At 50.4% G+C, this 20,944-nt stretch overlaps 1 protein-coding gene across 1 annotated transcript; it reads left to right on the top strand.

The window, feature by feature from the left end:
* Nucleotides 1-1,710: 1,710 nt before the first annotated feature.
* On the top strand, nt 1,711-19,568 carry Pnldc1 (PARN like ribonuclease domain containing exonuclease 1). The gene is made up of 19 exons (XM_090337875.1): nt 1,711-1,787; nt 2,124-2,181; nt 3,255-3,328; nt 6,999-7,038; nt 8,261-8,384; nt 8,544-8,632; nt 9,123-9,223; nt 11,010-11,086; nt 11,276-11,419; nt 12,925-12,994; nt 14,189-14,274; nt 15,132-15,187; nt 16,325-16,389; nt 16,827-16,880; nt 17,027-17,069; nt 17,362-17,461; nt 18,053-18,228; nt 18,354-18,452; nt 19,393-19,568. The coding sequence occupies exons 1-19, from the start codon at nt 1,712-1,714 to the stop codon at nt 19,454-19,456; spliced, it is 1,596 nt and encodes a 531-aa protein (XP_090194001.1). The 5' UTR covers nt 1,711; the 3' UTR covers nt 19,457-19,568.
* Nucleotides 19,569-20,944: the final 1,376 nt, after the last annotated feature.

The following is a 20,944-nucleotide window of genomic DNA, read 5'->3' as shown; positions in this document are numbered from 1 at the left end:
TTAACAAACAAGTGTTCAAGAAGGGAATCTATATATAATCACTGGGACTTAGATTTTAGAACTTAATCAAAATTAGGCTAAGGGTTTGTATGTCATAGAAACATTAATTTATGAAATAAAACATGTCTATAGAGTCATAGGTTTTTATGTCTATATAGTTATGTTTATATTTCCATTACCGTGTCCATAGCATTGGGTATGCAAATATTGAGTCCTCGCTTTTGTACTGTTTGGATCTGACAGCCACATATTAAGGATACCATGGGCCTTTTGTTCCTTTGGTCTTGACTTGTCTCACTCAACATGATTCGCTCTAGATTCATCCATTTCCCTGATAATGCCATTATTTTATCTTGTCTGTTGGCTATGTAAAATTCCATTGTGTATATATGCCATGTTTTCTGTATCCATACATCTGCAGTAGGGCATCTGGATTGTTTCCATCGCCTGGCTATTGTGAATAGTGCAGAGATGAACATAGCTGAGCAGGTGTCTTTATCATATCTTGGGTTATGATGCTCAGGGTAGATGCCCAGAAGTGGTGTGGCGGGATCATAGGGAAGGTCTATTTTCAGTTTAAGAAACCTCCACACTGCTTTCCAGGGTGGTGGAACTAGTTTACCATCACACTAGCAGTGTAGTAGGGTTCCTTTTTCTCCACAACCCCACCAGCATCTGTCATTGTCTGAGTTCAAGATCTTGGCCATTCTTGTTGGGGTAAGGTGGTGTCTTAGGGTTGTTTTTATTTGCATTTGTATTTTTTAATTTTGTTTTTACTCTTTTTTTTTTAAGTAGGAGGTATCACTTAGTGTAAAGTTACAAAGCGATCTTCGTCATGAATATAAAAGCAGTACATGCTGCTGAAATCTGAGGATTGTTCAGAGCCAGTCCAGGAAGGAAAGTCTGTGAGACTTTCTTAGCCCTAGTTAACCACCAAAATACTGAAAGTGGAGCTGTGGCTCTGCTCGCCTTGGGCAAAAGCATTCAGGAATAGGGCCCAGGAGCTGAGTTGAGGCCCCATGAACGCACAGGCACCCACAAGTCTATGCTAAGCTCCCTTGGGCTTGATTTGCTATTTGGAGGTGAATTTGGAAGGAAGGAAGGAAGGCAGTGGAGAGGCTGTAACCCAAGTTGGACGTGGGCAGAGTGCTGGGTTGCCATGAGGTGAGAATTAGGCAAGGCAAGCACAGGGGAGCTTGAGAGTTGATGACACTGGAAGTGTTCAGGGTTTCCAGCTACTTGGTTTGTGTGAGGAGCAACAGCCTGTACCCAATGTGGCTTTCAGAGCCCTGTACCTCATTCTAGGCTGTCGTCATCCCACGGCTTAGAAACTCCTCAATACAATCCCGGCCGAGACAAAGTTACACAATTCCAGTTTTTCCTTTTCTCACTTTGAAGACTAAGGTTCTAGAAGATTGTTCAAACAGAAGTCTAGAATTCAAGGATGGCTTGTGAGGACAATCATGGAGCAGTCTGGAAACCCAGGGACGGCTCTTGATCACCAACAGCTTTCACCTTACGATCACGAGGATCAGGAGAGTGGGTGCCACCTGCAACGCCTCCCCTGGGGTCAGGCCTGGGTGGGCGGGGTCCGGTGTGTGCTGGCCCTTTAAGACTGGGCGTGGTGCCGGCGCGTGGGTGGCGCGGGTGGCGCGGGTGGCGCAGGGGGTGGCGCAGGGGGCACCCGGCGGCCTCCGTAGGCCCAGCAACCATGGACGTCTGCGCTGATGACTTTGAACAGACCCTGCCCCTGCTGCAGGAGCTGGTCCTGGACGCGGACTTCGTGGGTAAGGCTCCGGGGCCGTGGGCCTGGCGGTCAGGGACCCCTGTCCGGGTGAGCGGACACAGGTGGCCTGGACGGGTCCAGCAGGATGGGGCGTGGGGGGGGGGCGTGGGGGCTGAGCGCCCCGGAAGGACCTGGGGGGCTCCGGCTCTGCCTGCCCTGCCCGGGCTGGGCTGGGCGTTAGGCAGCCCTCCAGGTGGGCCCGACCCCTGCAGGCCCCCGGGCGGGGGCGGCTCCGGGTTTCTCCCTTCCTGGCTTCACCTGGGTGCAGGGCGGAGAGCGCGAGCAGCTGAGGGCCACCCCTGAGGCCCCGACTCGGTCTCCCCTGCCCTCACTGCAGGGCTGGACATAGAATTCACTGGCCTGCGCTCCAGCCTGTGTGGACCTCAGCAGATCAGGTAAGGTTCCAGCCGTGTGGGGCCGCTCGGGCCCCCTGCGCGGCCCCCGGGCCCCCTCTGAGCTCCCCTCACGCCTCCGCACCCCCAGGCCCCCCTCTACACCCCTCCCCGTGTCCCCTCTGGGCCCCTCCCACACCCCTGGGCCCCACCCTGCCCCCTCTGCGCCCCCGCACCCCCGGGCCCCCTCTGCGCCCCCCTCCCGTGCCCCCCGGGTCCCCTCTGCGCTGCCCTGCATCCCCCCGTGCCCTCCTGTGCCCCCTTTGCGTCCCCCCTTGCCCCATCTGTGCCCCCCTATGCCCCCCACGCCCCTGGGCCCCACCGAGCCCCCTCTGCGCCCCCACACCCCCGGGCCCCCTCTGCGCCCCTCTCCCGTGCCCCCCGGGCCCCCTCTGCGCTGCCCTGCGTCCCCCCCCCGCCCTTCTGTGCCCCATCTGTGCCCCCTATGCCCCCCGTGCCCCCCCATGCCCACCGTGTCCCCTCTGCGCCCCCCCACAACCCCGCACCTCCCGCGCCCTCCTGTGCCCCATCTGTGCCCCCCCTGCGCCTCACCGCACCCCATCAGTGCCCCCCGCGCCCCATCAGCGCCCCCGTGTCCCCTCTGTGGCTCCCCCGTTCCCCCCGTGCCCCCTGTGGGCTACCCTACACCCTCCCACGCCCCATCTGTGTCCCCCCCATGCCCCTGCACACACCCCCCCGTGCCCTGCCTGTGCCCCCCGCGCTCCTGTGTCCCCCGTTCCCTTCCTGCACCCTCCTGTGCCTCTTGCAACCCCCCGTGCCCCGTCTATGCCCCCCTGCTTCCCCCCACGTCCCCCGTGCCCCACTCTTTGCCCCCCACGCCTTCGTGCCCCCCCCGTACCCCCCGCAACCCCCCCGCCCCCCCTCTGTGCCCGGCCTGGCTGGGTTCCCCACTCGCCCTGTTGGGGTCTGGGGGGGATGTTTGGTCTGGGCTGTGTCGCCCTGTGGTGGGAGCCGGGCGCCCTGCTGTGACAACCGGGCTCCTGGCCCAGCCGTCCTGCAGGCCAGGAACGGCTCCTGGAGTGACTGTCTGTCTGTCCGTCCGCCCGCCTGCCCAGCCTCTTCGATTTGCCATCCGAGTGGTATCTAAAGACCCGTCAGAGTGTCCAGCAGTTTACAATCTGTCAGATCGGTGAGTGTCCGTCATCTCTTAGTCCTCGTTCACAGTTTTAAATGGTATTTCAGAAGTGACAGAGCCTTACCTGGAGCCACAGGGGCTCAGGAGCAGCGCCCAGGCCCCGGGTTCAAGGACTCGCATGAAAAAGGGGGGTGGCATTTTATTGACTCTGGGTAACAAAGAGCTTCTGTGTCTCATTTTACACGTTTATTTTGCTTGTGGATACTTTATGCCTGTGGGACGAATACTTTAGTAACCAGTGCTGTGGACATCGCCTGCTCCATCTCCCAAGGGAAAATATGTGTGGGTTTTTTCTTTCTTTAAAAAGAAAACTTAGGGGCTGGGAGTTTGGGCCTAGTGGTAGAGTGCTTGCCTAGCATGCACGAAGACCCGGGTTCAATTCCTCCATACCACAAAAGCGGGACATGGTGCTGTGGCTCAAGTGGTAGAGAGAGTCGAGGACAGTACTCAGGCCCTGAGCTAATAGCCCAGGACTGGCAAAAATAAATAAATAAATAAATAAAATTTACACAAACAAGATACAAGATGCTACCTATATTTTTACATCTTAAATTATTATTATTTTTTAACCTTGTGGGGTTTGATGGCGTTTGGAACTCTTTTTTTGGCAACATATATGGACCTATGCATTTTAACAATGCATAGGATTGCAGCCTACAAATGCAGCCACTGACTTATTTCTAATACAATAATTTATGAGCAGATGCACGAAGGACACTTGTAGCAGTAGGATTACAGAATTAAACTATATGTATTAAAGAATTTATAAGCTTGCATTATAATACTAATATTGACAGCATTTGCTTTCCAGGCTGAAGTGATTTATTCATTATTCTAGTCTTTTGTCATTTTTAGGATTATGCCTTTCTTTTTCATACTATCTATCTATCCTTGAAAAGACAAAAAGGTATGCATATACTCAGACTTTTCTTACTACCAGCCATCCACAGAAGTTTTCAGTGATTTACTCTAGCAAGTGAAACATTACAGCTAGGCGCCTGTGCCTCCACCTTTAATCCCTGCTCTGGATGCTGAGATGTGGAGGATTGAGGTTCAAGGTAAGCCTTGGAATAAATGTCTCAGAGATTCCTTCTCCAGGTAACTCGCAAAAAGCCCAGCTTCGAGCTTTTTTTTTTTTTTTAGCTCAAGTAGTAGCATACTGGCCATGAACCAGCAAGCCGAACCAAGCACAAGGCCCTGAGCTCAGAAACTACCAGGACAAAAATGGGTTACTAGTGTGAAAAATCTTAACCCCCACTGGTAGTAGAAAAAAGATCTAATTGTTTTTCTGATTTACATTTTGTTTTATTTATAGTTTTATTGTTACAAAGGTGATGTATTAGGGGGGTTGTAAAGGTGATTTGTAGATGCATGTTAGGTACAGAGGACATTTCTTTTCGGCCAGTGTCACACTATCCCTCACTCTCTCCCAGTTTTCTCTCCCAAAAGCTGTGTAGTTCATTTTCCACATAGAGTCTAGTGAGTGGCACTGCTGCATTTGTTCCCCTTTTCCCTCCACTTCTGTGCCTCCCCCTTGCCCTCCTAAAGATGGATAACTTAACACACAAGGCGAAAAGAAAAGAAAACAAAAACAACACAGGGAAAAACTCTTGTTTCCATTTGTTGGAGCTCATCGTGTGAACATTTTATAATACAGGAGTCACCATCTTCTATAGCTGTCAGATATTATAGGCAATGTGAAGTCTATTAGTGATGCATCCTGTCTTTATGTAATGCTGAATCAGCAGTAGAATGATCAGTGATCATGACTATTTCAGTAAAATGTTATTTACGAAAACATTTAAAAATCTTGCTCACTTTGACTGTGGTCGTTTTTGGTAAGACTTTGTTTGGGATCAAGGTTTTGCTATAGGAACATATCACCATACCCAACAAACAGAATTCTTTTCCCTAGATGATTCTGGGATTGAACTGGGGACTTGTTCTGACAAACAGGCACTACACTCTACCACTTGAGCCAAACAGACATTTTATTTTATTATTTATTTATTTATTTATTTTGCCGGTCCTGGGCTTGAGCTTAGGGCTTGAGCACTGTCCTTGGACTTTCTCAAGGCTAGCACTCTACCACTTGAGCCTCAGCACCACTTCCGGCTTTTTTCTATGTATGTGGTACTGAGGAATCGAACCCGGGTCTTTGTGCATGCTAGGCAAGCACTCTACCACTAGGCCAAACTCCCGGCCCCCCAAACAGACATTTTAAAGCAGTTAAATTTAATCTTTTGTTTTACTTTTTAAAATTTGTGCTGGTACTAGGGATTTTTCCTTCAGATAAAGGTCCCTTTGTCCACTCTTCCAGTTCTGGGTTTTTGCTGATTTATTGGAGATAGGAGTTTCTCTGATTTGTTTGCCCAGTCTGGCTTTGAATTCTCACCTTCTGATCTCAGCCTCCTGAGTAACTAGAATTATAGGTGCGAATACTCTTCCCCCAGCTTAGATTTGTAGTTAATAGTTTTTTTGTTTTTTCTGGTATTTCTTTCTTTCTTCCTTTTTTTTTTTTTTTTTTTTTTTTTTTGTTGGTCATGGGGCTTGAACTCTGGGCCTGGGCACTGACCTTGAGCTCTTTAGCTCAAGGCCACCACCCCACTTCTTGAGCCACAGTGCCCCTTCTGGTTTGGTTTTCAGGTGGTTAATTGGCGATAAGTGTCTCGGGGACTTTAGTGCCCAAGCTGGCTTTGAACAGCAATCCTCAAATCTCAGCCTCCTGAGTAGCTAGGATTACAAGTGTGAGCCACCACACCCGGCTACCTCCTGTTACCTCCTGCTATTTCTAAAACTATGAAAATGGTATCTGTGTGTGTGTGTGTGTGTGTGTGGTACTGGGTTTGAATTTAGGTCCTCATCACACTTACTTGGTAGATGCTCTACCACTGTGGCCACACATCCAGTCTGTTAGTATTTCTGTATTTAAAGAACTACATTTTAGTAATTCCACTACGAAGTAATTTGAGGGACAGGGTATGGCTCATGTAAGAGAGTGCTTTGGGAGCAAGCACAGGCCCAGAGTTCAAAGCCTTAGTACAATGAAAGTTGGAAAGTGTGTGTTTTGGCTTTTGTTTTTCAGACCTAGGGGTGGAAGCTAGGGTTTCACGAATGCTAGGTGAGTGCTATACCAGTGAGTTTCATCCCGGTCCTCATTTTTGTGTTTTGGACTGGTTCTCAAGCTGGTCTGGCTGGCCTTGAACTCACTGTATAGCCCAGGCTGGCTTCGGATGCTTGATCTTCCTACTTCAGCCTCCTAAATCATGGGGGCTGTAGCTGTATACCACCATGCCCAGCTCTTCATTTCAATAAGGGTTATTATTCTGCTCTGTGGCACATAGAGTATCTGTGGCTACAAAGCACTCTTCAGAAAACTTTGTCGTTTGGGGCTGGGAGTTTATTCTAGTGGTAGAGTGCTTGCCTAGCATGCATGAAGACCCGGCTTTGATTCTTTAGCACCGCATACATAGGAAAAAGCCACGAGTGGTGCTGTGACTTACCTGATAGGGCAAAGCTCTAGCCTTGAGAAAACCGAAGAACAGTGCCCAGGCTCTGAGTTCAAGGCCCAAAACTGGAACAAACAAACAAACAACTTTGTCTTTGCACCTAACTGTAGGTAGCTTTTCTCTGCTATTCATTGCATCTGCTGTCATTCCTCCAGGATTGTCTGTGTTTTCCAGTGTTGAAGGAGAATCAAACAAGTATGTATTAAGAACTTTGGGGAAACATTTGGCCCTGCCCCATCTGTGTTCTGCAACTTTCTGCCTTCAAACTCTGCCTTGGACACTCTGGTCTCTCCCCTACTTTCTGGACTTTCCCCCTCTTACTCTCTGTCCTTTGCAGATTCCAACTTAACCTTCAACTGTCTCTCAAAGCAGTACCTTAGCTTGATGTTGCTGGCCCTTGCTTGTAACTCAAACTACTCAAGAGGCTGATATCTCAGGATCACAGTTCAAAATCAACCTGGGCAGGAAAATCTGTGAGATTTTACCTCCAGTTAACTCCCCCCAAAACCCAGAAGTGGAGCTGTGGCTTAAGTAATAGAGTGCTAGCCTTGCAAGCAAAAAACAAAAACAAAACAGCTCAGGGACGGTGCATATCCCTGAGTTCAAGCCCCAGGACTAACAACAACAACAAAAAAAGCAGTACTTTTTCTGTGAGACTTTTCCCTCTACCCCTGCCCTATGCCCCAGTTTCTCCTGTTTATTTCCTTTGTGCCCGCATGGCCGTGAAGGAGAGTGAAAGTCAGCTGTGTGGTAGCTCGCTGGTTCCTGCAGGCAGAAAGGGTGCGCCATCTACCGGCAGTGCAGTGTGGAAGCCGAGGGGCTGAGCCTCCACTCCGGCTGTGTGACAGCGCTGGGGTGGAAGCCCGGATCCCTCTCTGCTTAAGCCCCTGCTCCTCACCCAGGGCCAGGTTACTGCCTTCTTTTCTTTGGCCTCCAGTTCCTAGAAGAACACCTGGAGCACTGAGGTCTTCAGGTACTTCCCCGAGGAGAGGCCGCGTGCATTCCGAAGTCGGCTCTAGGAGCCAGAGTGGTGTGGGTTAGCTTTTTAATAGTTGGAGATTTTAAAAAAAGTAAATTATCTTTAAAAAGTTGTACCAAGGAAATGGCGTTTGAGGAAGCAGTTTAGGAATCTAGTGCATCTTGATCAGTGTCTCCGGCTGAGAACCCTCATCCCCCTTCCACTCATGCTTCCATTTTCAAAACATTGTGGTACAGATAACGAATTCCTTACTGAGTTCTTGCCTCCATCTCCCCCTCACTTACCCTTCTCCCTTGCCCCCCCTCACCCCTCCCCCACCCTTTACCCATTTCCGGGTGTTTATTTTGTTGGGTTTTGACTTTTTCTTTCTAAAAATAATTTACACTATTTGATTTTTTTTTATCCTTATGTTTGAACTGTTTTTGTTTTTTTAAATAGATATGTAGCCCATTCATGTAACTTCTTTCTCTTCCCTACCACGTTTGGGATTTTGGATTCAGAATTCTCTTTCCAGGCTTCCAGTGTTCAGTTTTTGAATCAGTATGGCTTCGATTATAACAAGGTACGGGACGGGAGGAGGGGATGGATCAGTTCAAACCCACCTGACTGGCTTATGGCGCCCATTTCCTCTGCTTCTATCCTGACCTGTCCACATGAGACTGAGAGGGCTCTCTTCACTGCACCAGTTCTCACTAGTCTCCCATTATGCTCCTGTCCTCAGTTTCTCAAAAATGGAATCCCCTATATGAATGAAGAACAGGAGAAGAAAATTAAGCACAGTATCTTGACGGGGAACTGGAGAGTTCGCAGGTGAGCCCCTGATTCCCCTGCTGCTGTCTTCCTGTGGGCAGGTGGGTAACATCATGCTACTCATGGTTAGTGGGGCCGGCTCCAGCTGCCCATGCTCCCAACAGGACAGTCTGTAGTGCTGGGGGCGGGGGTCCCCTCACCCCCACATGAGAGCAGCTGTCCTCCTTGGGAACGTCACAGTGCTCGGAGGGTGACCATACTGTTGAGAAAGAAAAAAAGAGAATGACTATTCATTTGGTACTCTTCAGTACCAGAGTTCCGCTTCTTCCAGTGCTGGAGGCCTGGGTGTGGAGGAGACCCCTCGGCTGGGTTTGCTGTCGAGGGTTATGTTGGTCTCTAGTTTGACCTTCTCTAGGATTTTTGAGGGTAACTCACTGGTAACCTTGCCTGTGCCAGCTCTGTGTGGCACTGACTGAGACTCAGGCTGTGGCTTAGCCGTGTGTAGGATTCCAGTGTGGTTTTCTCTGATGTTTCTTGAACCCATTTTCAGCTCTCTGGATAAAGACCAAATCAAGGTGGTGATTGATGAGGTGACGAGGTGGCTGGACCTGGCTGAGGAAGGCGACTGGATGACTCTGCCTGGCATTGCAGGTAGGCAGGAGGTCTCTGGTCCCACCCTGGGTGTGTAAGGACGGCCACAGCCTTGTGTGGGCACTCCAGGGACACATTCTCCTTCCCACAGAACCTGGCCCCGTCCTGCTCAGTCAGTGTCTGGTCTTTGTGCTCAGAGAAAGACATGACCTAAATTCAGAAGAGGAAGGCTTTGTTTTCGTGTGTGTATGCCAGTGCTCAGGCTTGACCTTAGGGCCTTGTCCATAGTCTGTTTCACTTGAAGCTGATGCTTTATGGCTTGAGCCATAGCTCCACTTCCAACTTTTTGGTGGCTAATTGCGATGAGAATCTCATGAACTTTCTTTGCTGCCTGGAATAGCTTTGAACTGCAGTCTGCAAATCTGAGCCTCTTGAGTAGTTAGTCGTGGACCACAAGCAGCTGGCTAGAAGTAATGTCTTGGTTCTATTAAATCTCAGCCTCTTGTGATCTATTTTTTTTTTTTCATGACACTGAGCATGTGTCAATGCGACATGCAGCATGCGGCCTTGCTGCTGCAGTCAGTGTGCAGTGACTATTGACAAGAACGTTGTGAGCGAGTTTTTTATTCGAGAGCTGGACTAGCTGGTTGTGTGTGTACACATGTGTGCTATACACATGGCCTACCGCAGACCTTCTCCAGCCCCAGCTATCATTTTCACAGGAAAGAACGGATGGTGGCTATTTTAGCAGGTATTTGCAATTGTTTTCTCTAGTGGGAAATGTAAGCCTATTGCTTCAAGGAGAGGAAGCAAGAATGCTGGCTAGTGATAAAATTTAAGCTTTCAGGTTAAAGGCAAAGCAGAGTAGATGTTAATTCCAGCCAGATGTTAGAGATATGCAAGAAAAAAAGGTGAAACAATGTCACTCTTTTCACTAAACCTATTTTTAACTTATTTTTAAAGAAAACTTAGTTTTTGTTTTTTTTTTTTTTCTTTTTTGCCAGTCCTGGGTTTGAACTCAGGGCCTGAGCACTGTCCTTGGACTTTCTCAAGGCTAGAGCTCTACCACTTGAGCCTCAGGACCACTTCTACTGGGGTTCGAACTCAGGATCTTGTGCTTTCTAGGCAGGTACTGAACCACTTGAACTATACCTCCAGTCCTTTTGCTTCTGTTACGTCTTGCATTTTTTGCACAGGCCAGTCTGGACTTCAGTCCTCCTAATTTATACTTCCTACATAGCTGGGATACAAGGCATGCAGCACTGAACCCATCTTTTTGCTGACTGGTTCTTGTGTGTTTCAAACCACAACCCTCCGGATCTCATCTCATGAGAAGCTAAGTTTGCTGACATGTGCCACCACAACTTCAAATTTTAACCCCTAACATGGATAATGGCAATAATTGTAGCCCACAGAAACAAGTCTTTGGTGTCACCAATGTTAAGAGCATCCTTGTGATCATAAATCTTTATTTTATTTATCCAGTCCTGGGTTTGGGCTCAGGACCTGAGCACTGTCCTTTGGCTTTCTCAAGACTGGAGCTCTATCACTTGAGCCACAACACCACTTCTGGCTTTTTTTCTATATATGTGGTACTGAGGGATTGAATCTAGGTCTTTGTGAATACTAGGCAAGCACTCTACCGCTAGGCCAAACTCTCCCAGTCCCATGATCATAAATCTTGAGGATGCTACGCTGGACTGTCCCGCCAGGCCACACCCTGGCACATGTGAGATCCACCAGCCGCTCATAGTCTCTTGGCTTCTCTTCCTGTCCTGCTTCACTGGCTGGGTTGGTACAGTGCTGTTCCACTTTCTCTGTGTGCTCTGTGCTTCTTCTGCCATAGGGTTCCAGGCCTTTGAGGTCCAGTTGGTGCTGAGGCAGGCCCTCCCCAACATCTGGACAGAGCTGAAGGAGAAGGGGGTGAGTTTTCCTCGGGGAATGGCTGCCCTCAGTGGTTGTCACCTCGCTCACATTCAGCTCAGTTTGATCTTAGTTCTCTCTAGATTTTCCTTTTTGCTCTTCTGCCTCTCACTTGAGATGACAGCCGTTGCTCTAGGCTCTGTTCCCAGCGAGCCTGGATCTGGGGGACTTGTCTGGTTTTCTCCCCAGGTGACAGTGAAGAAGGTGAGTCGACAACATCGCTGGTACCTTGAACATGCCTCTTGTGATCGCGCCAGCTGTTGGAAGGAGCAGATTCTTCTCTCTGCCAAGGGCTTCTCTGTCTTTTTCCAAATGCTGGTAAAAGCCCAGAAGGTAGGAAAATATCTTTCTTGGCCTTTCACAGTCTTTTGTATTTCTGGCTAGATATTGAAGGATCCTTTGTCAATAAAATGAGATTTCTTTTTTCTTTATTATTTTGTGTGGTTTCTTTACTTGGTACTGGTTTTGAACCCATGAAAGTGCATTTTCTAGGCAAACATTTTGCCACTGCTATATCCCAGCCTAAAGTGAGATTTCTTCTTCTTCTTCTCCTTCTCCTCCTCCTCCTCCTCCTCCTCCTCCTCCTCCTCCTCCTCCTCCTCCTCCTCCTCCTCCTCCTTCTTCTTCTTCTTCTTCTTCTCAGGGCTTGAGCACTATCCTTGGTCTTTTTCCTCAAGGCTAGCACTCTGCCACTTGAGCCACAGCACCACTCCTGGCTTTTCTATATTATGTGGTACCAAGGAATTGAACCTGAGTCTTTGTGCATTCTAGGCAAGCACTCTACCAGTAAGCCAAACTCCCAGCCCAAGATTTCTTAAGATAAGCAATTATTTTCTTGTTGATACTAGTTGCTTAAACCCAGCCTTCTTTTCCCAAATCATGATGGGTAATTAATTTGGGGAAAGACTACATATGAAAAATGTTAATAAACACTAGCCTTGAGCAAAAGAGCTCAGAGACAGCACCCAGGCTCTGAGTTCAAGCCCCATGACCTACAAAAAGAAAAAAATCTAAAGGAAAATTGTTAATATTTCTTTGCCTCTTTTGGTGGCACAAGGACTTTGATGCTAATTATCTAAAACTGTTCAAAGGTATTGGGCTGAAGGATGGTTCAAGTAGTAGAGTGAAAAAGCCAAGTAAGAGCACAAGGCCTTGAGTTCACTCCAGTGTACACTGAGTGAGGAGGGAACTGTTAGGTAGTCAGAGTTATAGCAGAATCTAACACTTTCTCTTCCCCCCCTCCTTTTCTTCCACCTCCTCCTCCTCTTCTTCCTTCTCCCCCTCCTCTTCCTCCTTTTTCTTCCTTCTCTTCCTCCTTTTCTTCCTCCTCCTTCTTTCCTTCCTCCTCCTCCTCTTCCTTTTTTTATCTTCTCCTCCTTTTCTATCTTCTCTTCCTCTTCTTCCTTCTCCTCCTCTTCTTCCTTCTCCTCCTCCTCCTCCTCCTCCTCCTCTTCTTCCTCTTCCTCCTCTTCCTCCTCCTCCTCCTCTTCTTCCTCTTCCTCCTCTTCTTCCTCCTCCTCCTCTTCTTCCTTCTCTTCTTCCTCCTATTTTTTGCCAATCTTGGGGCTTGAACTCAGAGCCTGGCCTCTGTCCCTGAGCCTCTTTGTGCTCAAGGCTAGCACTCTACCATTTGGGCCACAGCCCTACTTCTGGCTTGTTCTGTTTATGTGATACTAAGGAATCGAACTCAGGGGTGCCTGGATGCTAGGCAAGCACTCTACCACTAAGCCACATCCCCAGCCCCAACATACCTTCTTTGTAAGAAAGTGCTCTTCAGTCTCTGGTGTCAGTCATTCTTTTTTAATTTTCATCTCTCTTTGTCGATTTATTCCAAGTAGCCCTTAGTGGGACATAACATGATGATGGATCTGCTACACCTCCATGAGAAGCTCTTCAGACCTCTTCCAGGTAGAGATAAACCTGTCATCCTCTGCTGTTTTCTGCTCTTTTAGCCTCGTTGCTGGTTTCTGGAGAGGTTGGACACAGCCCTGTCTTGACCCCTGGTCTGTTGTACATTGGGCGGTGTCACATACATGTATGCTAGTAATTTGTTTAGAGCATCTTGTTCTTTTCCTGTCCCATTGGCTAGAGCTGATATTGGCAATACCAAGTATTGCGTTTAATAGAAAACCACTTGGCATTTACTATAAAAGTAGAAGTGGATCTTAGGCACTGTGGCTCAAACCTGCAATTCTAGTTACTCAGGAAAGCAAGGTCTAAAGTCACCTGGGTGGACAAAACCAATAGACTTTTCTTTTTTTGTCGTTAGTCATGGGGCTCGAACTCTGGGCCTGGGCACTGTCCCTGAGCTCCTCAGCTCAAGGCTTCCACCCTACCTCTTGAGCCACAGCGCCACTTCCCATTTTCTAGAGGTTAATTGGAGATAAGAGTCTCAACGTTGCTTAGTGCCTGGGCTGGCTTTGAACCGTGATCCACAGATCTTAGCCTCCTTTGTAGCTAGGATTACAGATGTGAGCCATCTCACCCAATACCAGTAGACTCTTGATCTCCAATTAACTGTCAAAAAGCTGGAGTGGAGGTGTGGCTAAAGTGATAGATCACCAGCCTTGAAAAAAGCTAATACAATCAGTAAGCCCTGAGTTGGAGCCCCAGTACTGGTGCACACAGGTGTGAATCCACGTGTGCATACACATGCACGCGCGCGCACACACACACACACACACACACACACATAGTGGTACCGTGGGTAGAGAGATTAGAGATTCTTAAGGATTAGGATTAAGGATGTTCCCAATTCCTGTTTTATTTGAGTTAGTCATCAACACGGTGACAAGCTAAGTTAGACAACCAGCTAGGTTAGACAAGGTTTCTCTCCCCCGCCCCCTTTATTTTGTGGGTCATGGGGCTTGAACTCCGGGCCTCGCCACTGTCCTTGAGCTCTTCAGCCCTACCCTTGAGCCAAGCCCCACTTCCCGTTTTCTAGAGGTTAATTGGAGATAAGAGTCTCAGGTTGTTTGGGCTGGCTTTGAACCAGGATCCTCAGATCTCAGCCTTGTGAGTAGCTAGGATTACAGGCGTGAGCCACAGCACCCGGCTCCCCTGCATTTTTAACTAACTTTTCACTGGATCTTTTCTCCTCAGAAAGTTATGATCAGTTTAAGCAGAACATCCACAGTCTATTTCCTGTGCTCATTGATACCAAGAATGTGACAAAGGACATCTGGAAGGTAATGAGTGGTGTGCTGGCAAGGACTGCCCTGTCCAGTAACACCTTTGCCTCTGTTCTTACTTCTGTTTTTAACTTGAGATCTTAGGAAGCCAGTTTCCTTATGTATATTGACATCTGTGGGTCATCTCATTAGCTAGTTGCAGTTTTTCTTCCCTTCCTTGATTGACCTCCTCAGGTTTTGAATTAGACTGGACAACAGGATAACTGATTCTGGAACTTGATGCGTATCTCTTAAACATGTGAGGCATAGAAAGCACCAGGGTAGGATCCTTCCTACCATCTTCAGAAAATATCATTTTAGGTCAAGGGTTCTCACACTGATGGCACATGAAAATAGGAGATAGCACAACCCAGCCCTAGCCCTTGGGCCACCATCTGGGTATTCCAGATGGCAGCCAGAAACTGTTCTCTAAGCCTCCCGGGTGATTCTGTTATGTACTGCATGCAGAAAGGGAATGACTCTAAGAACTAGAGAAATTAAACTGTGGAGCAGAAAAAGAATCAGGGCAATATTTTAAAGACTGAGAGATAACTTAGAGGGAGCCACAGAAATGGGAAAGTCTTCCTGTGATCTTTACTTAGAGAAATTCTTGGATACGGCATTTGCGATGACTTAAGCCCCTCTGGCCCCCAGAATGCTGGTATTCTACCTATGTGGCCTGGGTCTGTACAGTGCCTCCGATTCCTGTGTGTCAGGGGTCCCCTAAACACACTTGCTGAGGGAGAAGGTTTGGCTTGCATGTAGTCTGGTTACAGGAGCCCTTCAAGGAAGCCCCAGCATCCTGGGGTGCTGACACCAAACCCTGAAGCAATGGGTATCTGCAGGCCCAAATACTGTGCTCTCCACATCTGCAGGAGCTGCATTTCCCACGGGTGTCCAATCTCTCGGAAGTGTATGAAGTGCTGAACAGGTGAGGAGGGTCTGTGGAGCTGCTTGTCGAGTGGGGTCTCCTGCCTCGGCTGCTGGATGCCATGGCCCCGGCACCTCCAGCTCCGTGTGCTTCCTCTGCCTGTCCCTGACATGAGTAGCCTTGTGGTGCCCAATGCCAAGAGGAAAGCAGGAAGACAGGCATGGCATTTCTTAGCCCCTGCCTGCCCTCCTGATCATTTTGAGGTCACGGATGCCTTCCGCCTATGTCACACACACAGGCTCCCTCCGTGTGCCAGGCTAGGCAGACAGAGCTGTCCTGTCCTTTCCATCTTTGCCCATCTGCCACCCACCACTTGCCTCTACTCCTAGCAGCCTCCGTCCTAGCCCCTCAGCCTCCTCTCTCATTTCGCTCAGCATCCACACTTCAAGCTTCCATCCTTTTCTGTCCCTTTGTTCTGGTTACTTCTGAAACCCCATGTTGTGGGGTGGTGATTTGTGTGGGAGCGTATGTGCTGGGCAGGAGGAAGGAGAGACTAGCAGGAAGCTACCAGTGAGATGCCTACACCTTCCAGCATGAGTAACTGCAGGCCCTTGACTTGCCTCTTGAGAGCCTTCCCAGGGCCACAGCCCGAGGAGTCTCTGTCTAGGCCTCGGGTGTGGCAGTTACAGAGTGCACTCGCCACCACCCCCGTGTTTATTCCTCAAGGCCGCTAGAGGGCAAGCTCTGGATAGCAGAGTGCCAGGTTTGTCACGGCTCTGGGGCTTGGGCTGCATGTGCCCCATGTGGTCCAGGTGGGCCCTCTTGCCTGCTGCTCTTGCTCTTGTTGCTTTATCACCAGGGCATCTGTCTGTGCCTGGATCTGTGACTTAAGAAAACAAAAACAGGGGCCGGGAGTTTGGCCTAGTGGTTAAAGTGCTTGCCTAGCATGCATGAAGACCCGGGTTCAATTCCTCGGTACCCCACACACATAGCAAAGAGCCGGAAGTGGTGCTGAGGCTCAAGTGGTAGAGCTGTAGCCTTGAGAAAGTCCAAGGACAGTGCTCAGGCCCTGAGCTCAAGCCCAGGATTGGCAAAAAAAAAAAAAGAAAAAAAAAGAAAACAAAAGCAGGCTAAGAACTTGTCTTTAAAACTTGAGGAACTTGGGGAGAGTGAGGGGATTTTTTTTTTCCCTCACAGTAACTTGAATCCCACGAAAAATTCTGGACCTGTGATTGTTCATGCGAGCAAGTGTGAAAGATATGGTATGTTCCCACTAGCCCTGTCTTGTACTGTTGGCCAAGTATCCTGGGCTGGCCTGAGACTGTCTCAGTCTTGGTCTCCCAGGTGGCAGATGGTGGAGGTTCCTGAGAGATCCCTCTGGAGCCGTCCTTCCTCTCTTTCACACAACCCTGCCCTGCAGACAGGCACTCCCCAGGCACGGCCAGGTCCTGGGGGGATGCCTGCTTCCTCCTTGGTGTGGGGTGTAGATCTGTCTGGAAGCTCTGGGCTCTTGTCATTCTCCATGTGGGGAGAGGAGGTGAAGCGTGCTTGTGAGTGGGGAGAATGATGTGCACTGCGGTGGGTGGTCAGGTGTGCCACAGCTCCCACGGACACTGACCTGGGGTGGGGAGAGACCTTTCCCAGGCCCGGTTTCTAATGGCTGCTCAGTATCTCTCTTACTTACGGAAAAATGCTTCAGCCAAGACAAAGTGCCCCCACGAAGCAGCGTACGACGCCTTCCTCTGTGGGTCAGGTAAGAGCTGCCGCTCCTTTGAAGGAGACTTCTCTGATGGGGTTCAGCTCCGAGGTTGTTTCCTATCGGTTTGCACCTAGAGCCTGAGTTGGCCTCCTTCCACAAGGCCTTGAAGCTTGTTACATCTCAGCGTTTGTGTTTTCTAGTTCTTTTGAAAGTGGCTCACTTGCTCCTGCAGAGGGTGCACAGGTGAGAATGCGTCTTCTGTCCTGGTAATGGGTGGGCAGGACTTGGCAAGCTGTGTCGTCAGCCAGAACCTCCCAGCAAGGGAGGATGTGCAGTGCTGTGTGTGTGGTTGACAAATTGGCATTCCATCGCCCTTTCCCGCCACCCCTGCCTCCTGCCTGTGGGGGTCTCTCTCACTCCCCCAGCCTTCTCCCCTCATCTCTGCATTGGAAACATTTGAATGTCAGGGGAGCCCCCCCCAAGCAGTCAGATTCAACCTGTATTCTTGTAAATTTTCTGGGTTTTCTGTCTGCAGCAATGTTCCTGTCCCTGAGCCCTCCTTCCTGCAGTACCTCGACGTGCTGGCTCCTTATGTGAACCAAGTGAATCTTATCCGAGCTGGGGTCCCTAAAATTGTAAGTAGATTTAGTTCTGCTCAGAGGTGTAGAGGGGGAGGTACCCTGGTGTCCCCAAGGTGGTGTGTGTGCACTCGTGTGCATGCGTGTGCATGTGTGTGCATGCATGCTCTTGCGCTAGAGGGTTCTGGGAGCTGCAGGCAGGGTTGGGGAGGGGATCACACATGCCATGATTTTATATATTCATTTGTTGGTTCTAGTATTGGAGTGTGAACTCAGGCTTCCTGCCATTGTCTGGCTGGCACTATACTGCTGGAGCCACACCTCCACTTCTGTTTTTGTTGTTGTTGTTGTTTTGGCTTAAGCATCTTACAGAACTCTCTGCCTGGGCTGACTTTGAACCAGAGTCCTCAGATTTCAGCCTCCTGCATATCTAGGATTGCAGATGTGAGCCACCGGTACCTGGCTTCACAACACTTATCATTTCTTCATGAATTTTCCTGGCAAAGCACACATGAATGACTCCTTCCTTTTATTCCCCCCTTTTTCCCCTTCCCTCCCCCCCCCTTCCCTAGACTCCTGTAGTGTGTTCAGACAGTGGACGATGGCAGTAGGATTTTTGGAAAATCTCTGTGTTCTCATGCCTCCTAGAATTTTTCTGGCCCTGACTCCCCCAGCGTCCGGCCTCCCATCCTCATCCTCAGCATCCGGAGGTGGCCGGGGGTCAGTGAGCAGCAAGTCTATTGTGAGTTCCAGAATCTCTGCAAGTTCGACGTCAGGCGGCTTACTCGGAGCCAGTTCCTGCTACTGACCAACAAGTTTAAGGAGTAGGTGCCCAGCTGCCCGCTCGCTGCCCCCCCCCGGGGCCGCCGCCCCCCTCCGCCTCCCTGAGCCTGGTGCAGTGGGCAGAGGGTGACGCTGCTTGCTGACCTGGGCACACTTCTTTTGGCAGTGCCCGCAGTGTGTTAAAGGAGTACAGGTGCCACCCGACTCTGCAGGTGTCCCTGTACCGGTACTGGAGACACTCGCCCAACATCACCTGCGTGCTGCAGTGAGTGCCCCCGTGGGCCAGCTGGGTTTGCGTCAGGCCCCACTCTGGCTGTTGTAGGTTGTTAAGGAGTTGTTGACACGTGTGGTGGATCAGAAGGTTTTCACCACGTTCCACACACACTTTGTAATGTGGGCCCCGTGGTGAGTCCTGGGGATCCTTCAGTGAGCCCAGGTCCTCGAGGGAGGACTCAAACAAACACGAGTGGATGATGTATGAGGCGATGGGCCAGGAGGAGGCAGGCTGAAGGGGATGATGAAGGGCTTGGTAAAGACTGAGGGAGGTGAGGGGCTGAGCCCTTCGGGGCGCTCTGGGGAGCGGCACTTGGGTAGAGTGGGCAGCGGGGCAAAGTGGTGCCTGGCGAGTGGAGGGACACAGGGGTCCTGAAGGGGGAAGGAAATGATCCATCCAGCTCGTATGTGCAAACCCCTGCTGTCTTCAGTGTCAAGACAGCGGAAGAGGAGAGCGCAGCATCATCGGAAGCAGGTGGGACAGGCGTGGTCCGGCCTAGCTGACGGACAGACGCCGGCGGCAGTGCCGAGAGGAGCGAGTGCTCAAGGTTTAGGGACTGAGCCTCTCCTCTCGTGTGAGGCTTTTTGGTTCCTGAAGCTTTCAGCTGTAGAAGGATGAGCCAGAGGTCCAGAGGCTTTCAGAGGGCTCTACCTCGCTGGTTAGGAGTTATGGCCGTAGGGCACCACATTGCAGAAGAAAAGCCACCAGCTCTGTGGCAGCCTATTGTCCTGCCAACCTCAGATCAGATCTCCAGGCAATGTGGATTATCCCATCCCAGAGCCCTGGGTCCAGCGTTGACAAAGGGGAAATGAGTGGAGGGAAGGTCATTCAGGTGAACAAAGTCAGGGGAAAGAAGGCGAGCCTGTGTAGATGCCGTCAAGGGTGCAGGCAGACCCTGCCCAGGCCCCCGACCCTCGTCCTTGCCTTACAGAGTCTGCAGCGTCGTCTCCACCTGGGCCCTGCTTGCATTTCTCCTGGGAAGAGCCAGTTCTTGAGCACAGCCAGCCCCGTGCAGCTTGCCCAGTGTCCTGTCCATCTCAGGGTGGCCCTCCTGCGGTCGGTTTGTGTGAAGGCACGCCTGTATGGCCCCTACTGGAAACGCTGTTATGTTTGTGAATTCTGTATATACTATCAATGATAAAGAAATTCTTATATCCTCTTCGTGTGTGGCTGAAGATTTCCTTCCACAAGTGGCTGTGGGAAGTCTCTGGGGGCTCCAGCCTGTGCTCCCAAGGGTCTAAAACAAATGCTTGTGACAGGAGATGCAGACCAGGTGAGCGGAAGCCTCGGTCATTTCTAGGGGGAAATGGTCAACAGGGGTTGCTGAAGATTCAAGCCTGAGAAACTGCTTTTCTCATCAAGAGAAAACAGAGCTTGGGAGTGTTGATGTCATGTCTGCGGGTAACATTTTGATCAATACCTTCAAGCAGCTAAAGATTCACAATTGCCTGTGCCCACTGTGTCCAGCCAGGTGCCTTGTGTGTCCTCCACGGTGGGTCTTCTCCAGCCTCACAGCACTCCCTGTCAGGCTCTGGATTTGCCAGGCTCCTTATCAGCCTCACTGAGGAGTCAGAAAAGCTTTTTGAAGTCCTTCTGGGAGGCAGTTTTCCTGGGCGTCCGTGGCCACTGTCACATGCCCATCCTGGGTATGTCACAGACATCGTGACTTCAGGTCCCAGGGCCCTGGCCGTGTCTTCCGGTGGCTGCAGGCCATGTGGGTTTTGTTTCTGCTGAATGTCAGCCCTCCTTGCTGCCACCTTCTCCCCAGCAGGCTGTGTTTGGGGCAGGTCTGCGGGAAGCGAACTGCGTGCAGGCCAGCCCCGCGCAGCTCAGCGTCCTGAGGCCACTGCTTTGGCGCAGGAGGCGGTTTAGTGTCATCAGCAGTCTCCATAGTTGTAGATTAACCCTGTACTAACTTTATTTACCCCTGCTCTCTCCAGCAAGTCCGCTGAGTGCCCACTGTGCGTGTCTGCAGTACGGCAAGCAGGACTCGGGCCTCTGCTGTGACCCTTGACCTCCATCAGGGGCCCAGCCTCTCTGCTCCCCCTCTGTGCTCCTGAGGGCCATCTCATCCTCTTCCCTCTGTCCAGCTCATGCTACTCCTCCAGGCTCAGCTCAGTGCATGTGTGGGAATGTCCCCTAACATGGCTGCAGAGGTGGCACTGGGTCGCCGGACTGTGAAGCCTCCAGGGCCCCTGTGTTTGCCAGTTCAGCCACAGCTGGAGTTCTTGCTTTGTTGGTTTCTGTCCAGGTGAGGAACTTTCCAAGGGGCATTAAGCCTCCTGGTTTTGCATGATGGGTGGTATTCTGTCTCCACAGCTGCCACACCTCCCAAATCAGAGATTTCCTTGTGTGAAGGCTTCCTTTCTGGGGTGATATGAGAGCTGGGTGCAGGCAGGGGAGTCCTGGGAGCTGGGGTTGGGAGGAATGGAGGAACCCGCCAAGGCCACTCCCTCTCAGCTGCCCAGTGGGCAGCGGAGGTG

The sequence above is a fragment of the Megascapheus bottae genome, chromosome 8, assembly GCF_031878675.1.
Source record: "Megascapheus bottae isolate mThoBot1 chromosome 8, mThoBot2.hap1, whole genome shotgun sequence".
NCBI lineage: Eukaryota > Metazoa > Chordata > Mammalia > Rodentia > Geomyidae > Megascapheus > Megascapheus bottae.
This window is presented reverse-complemented; position numbering and strand designations above follow the sequence as displayed.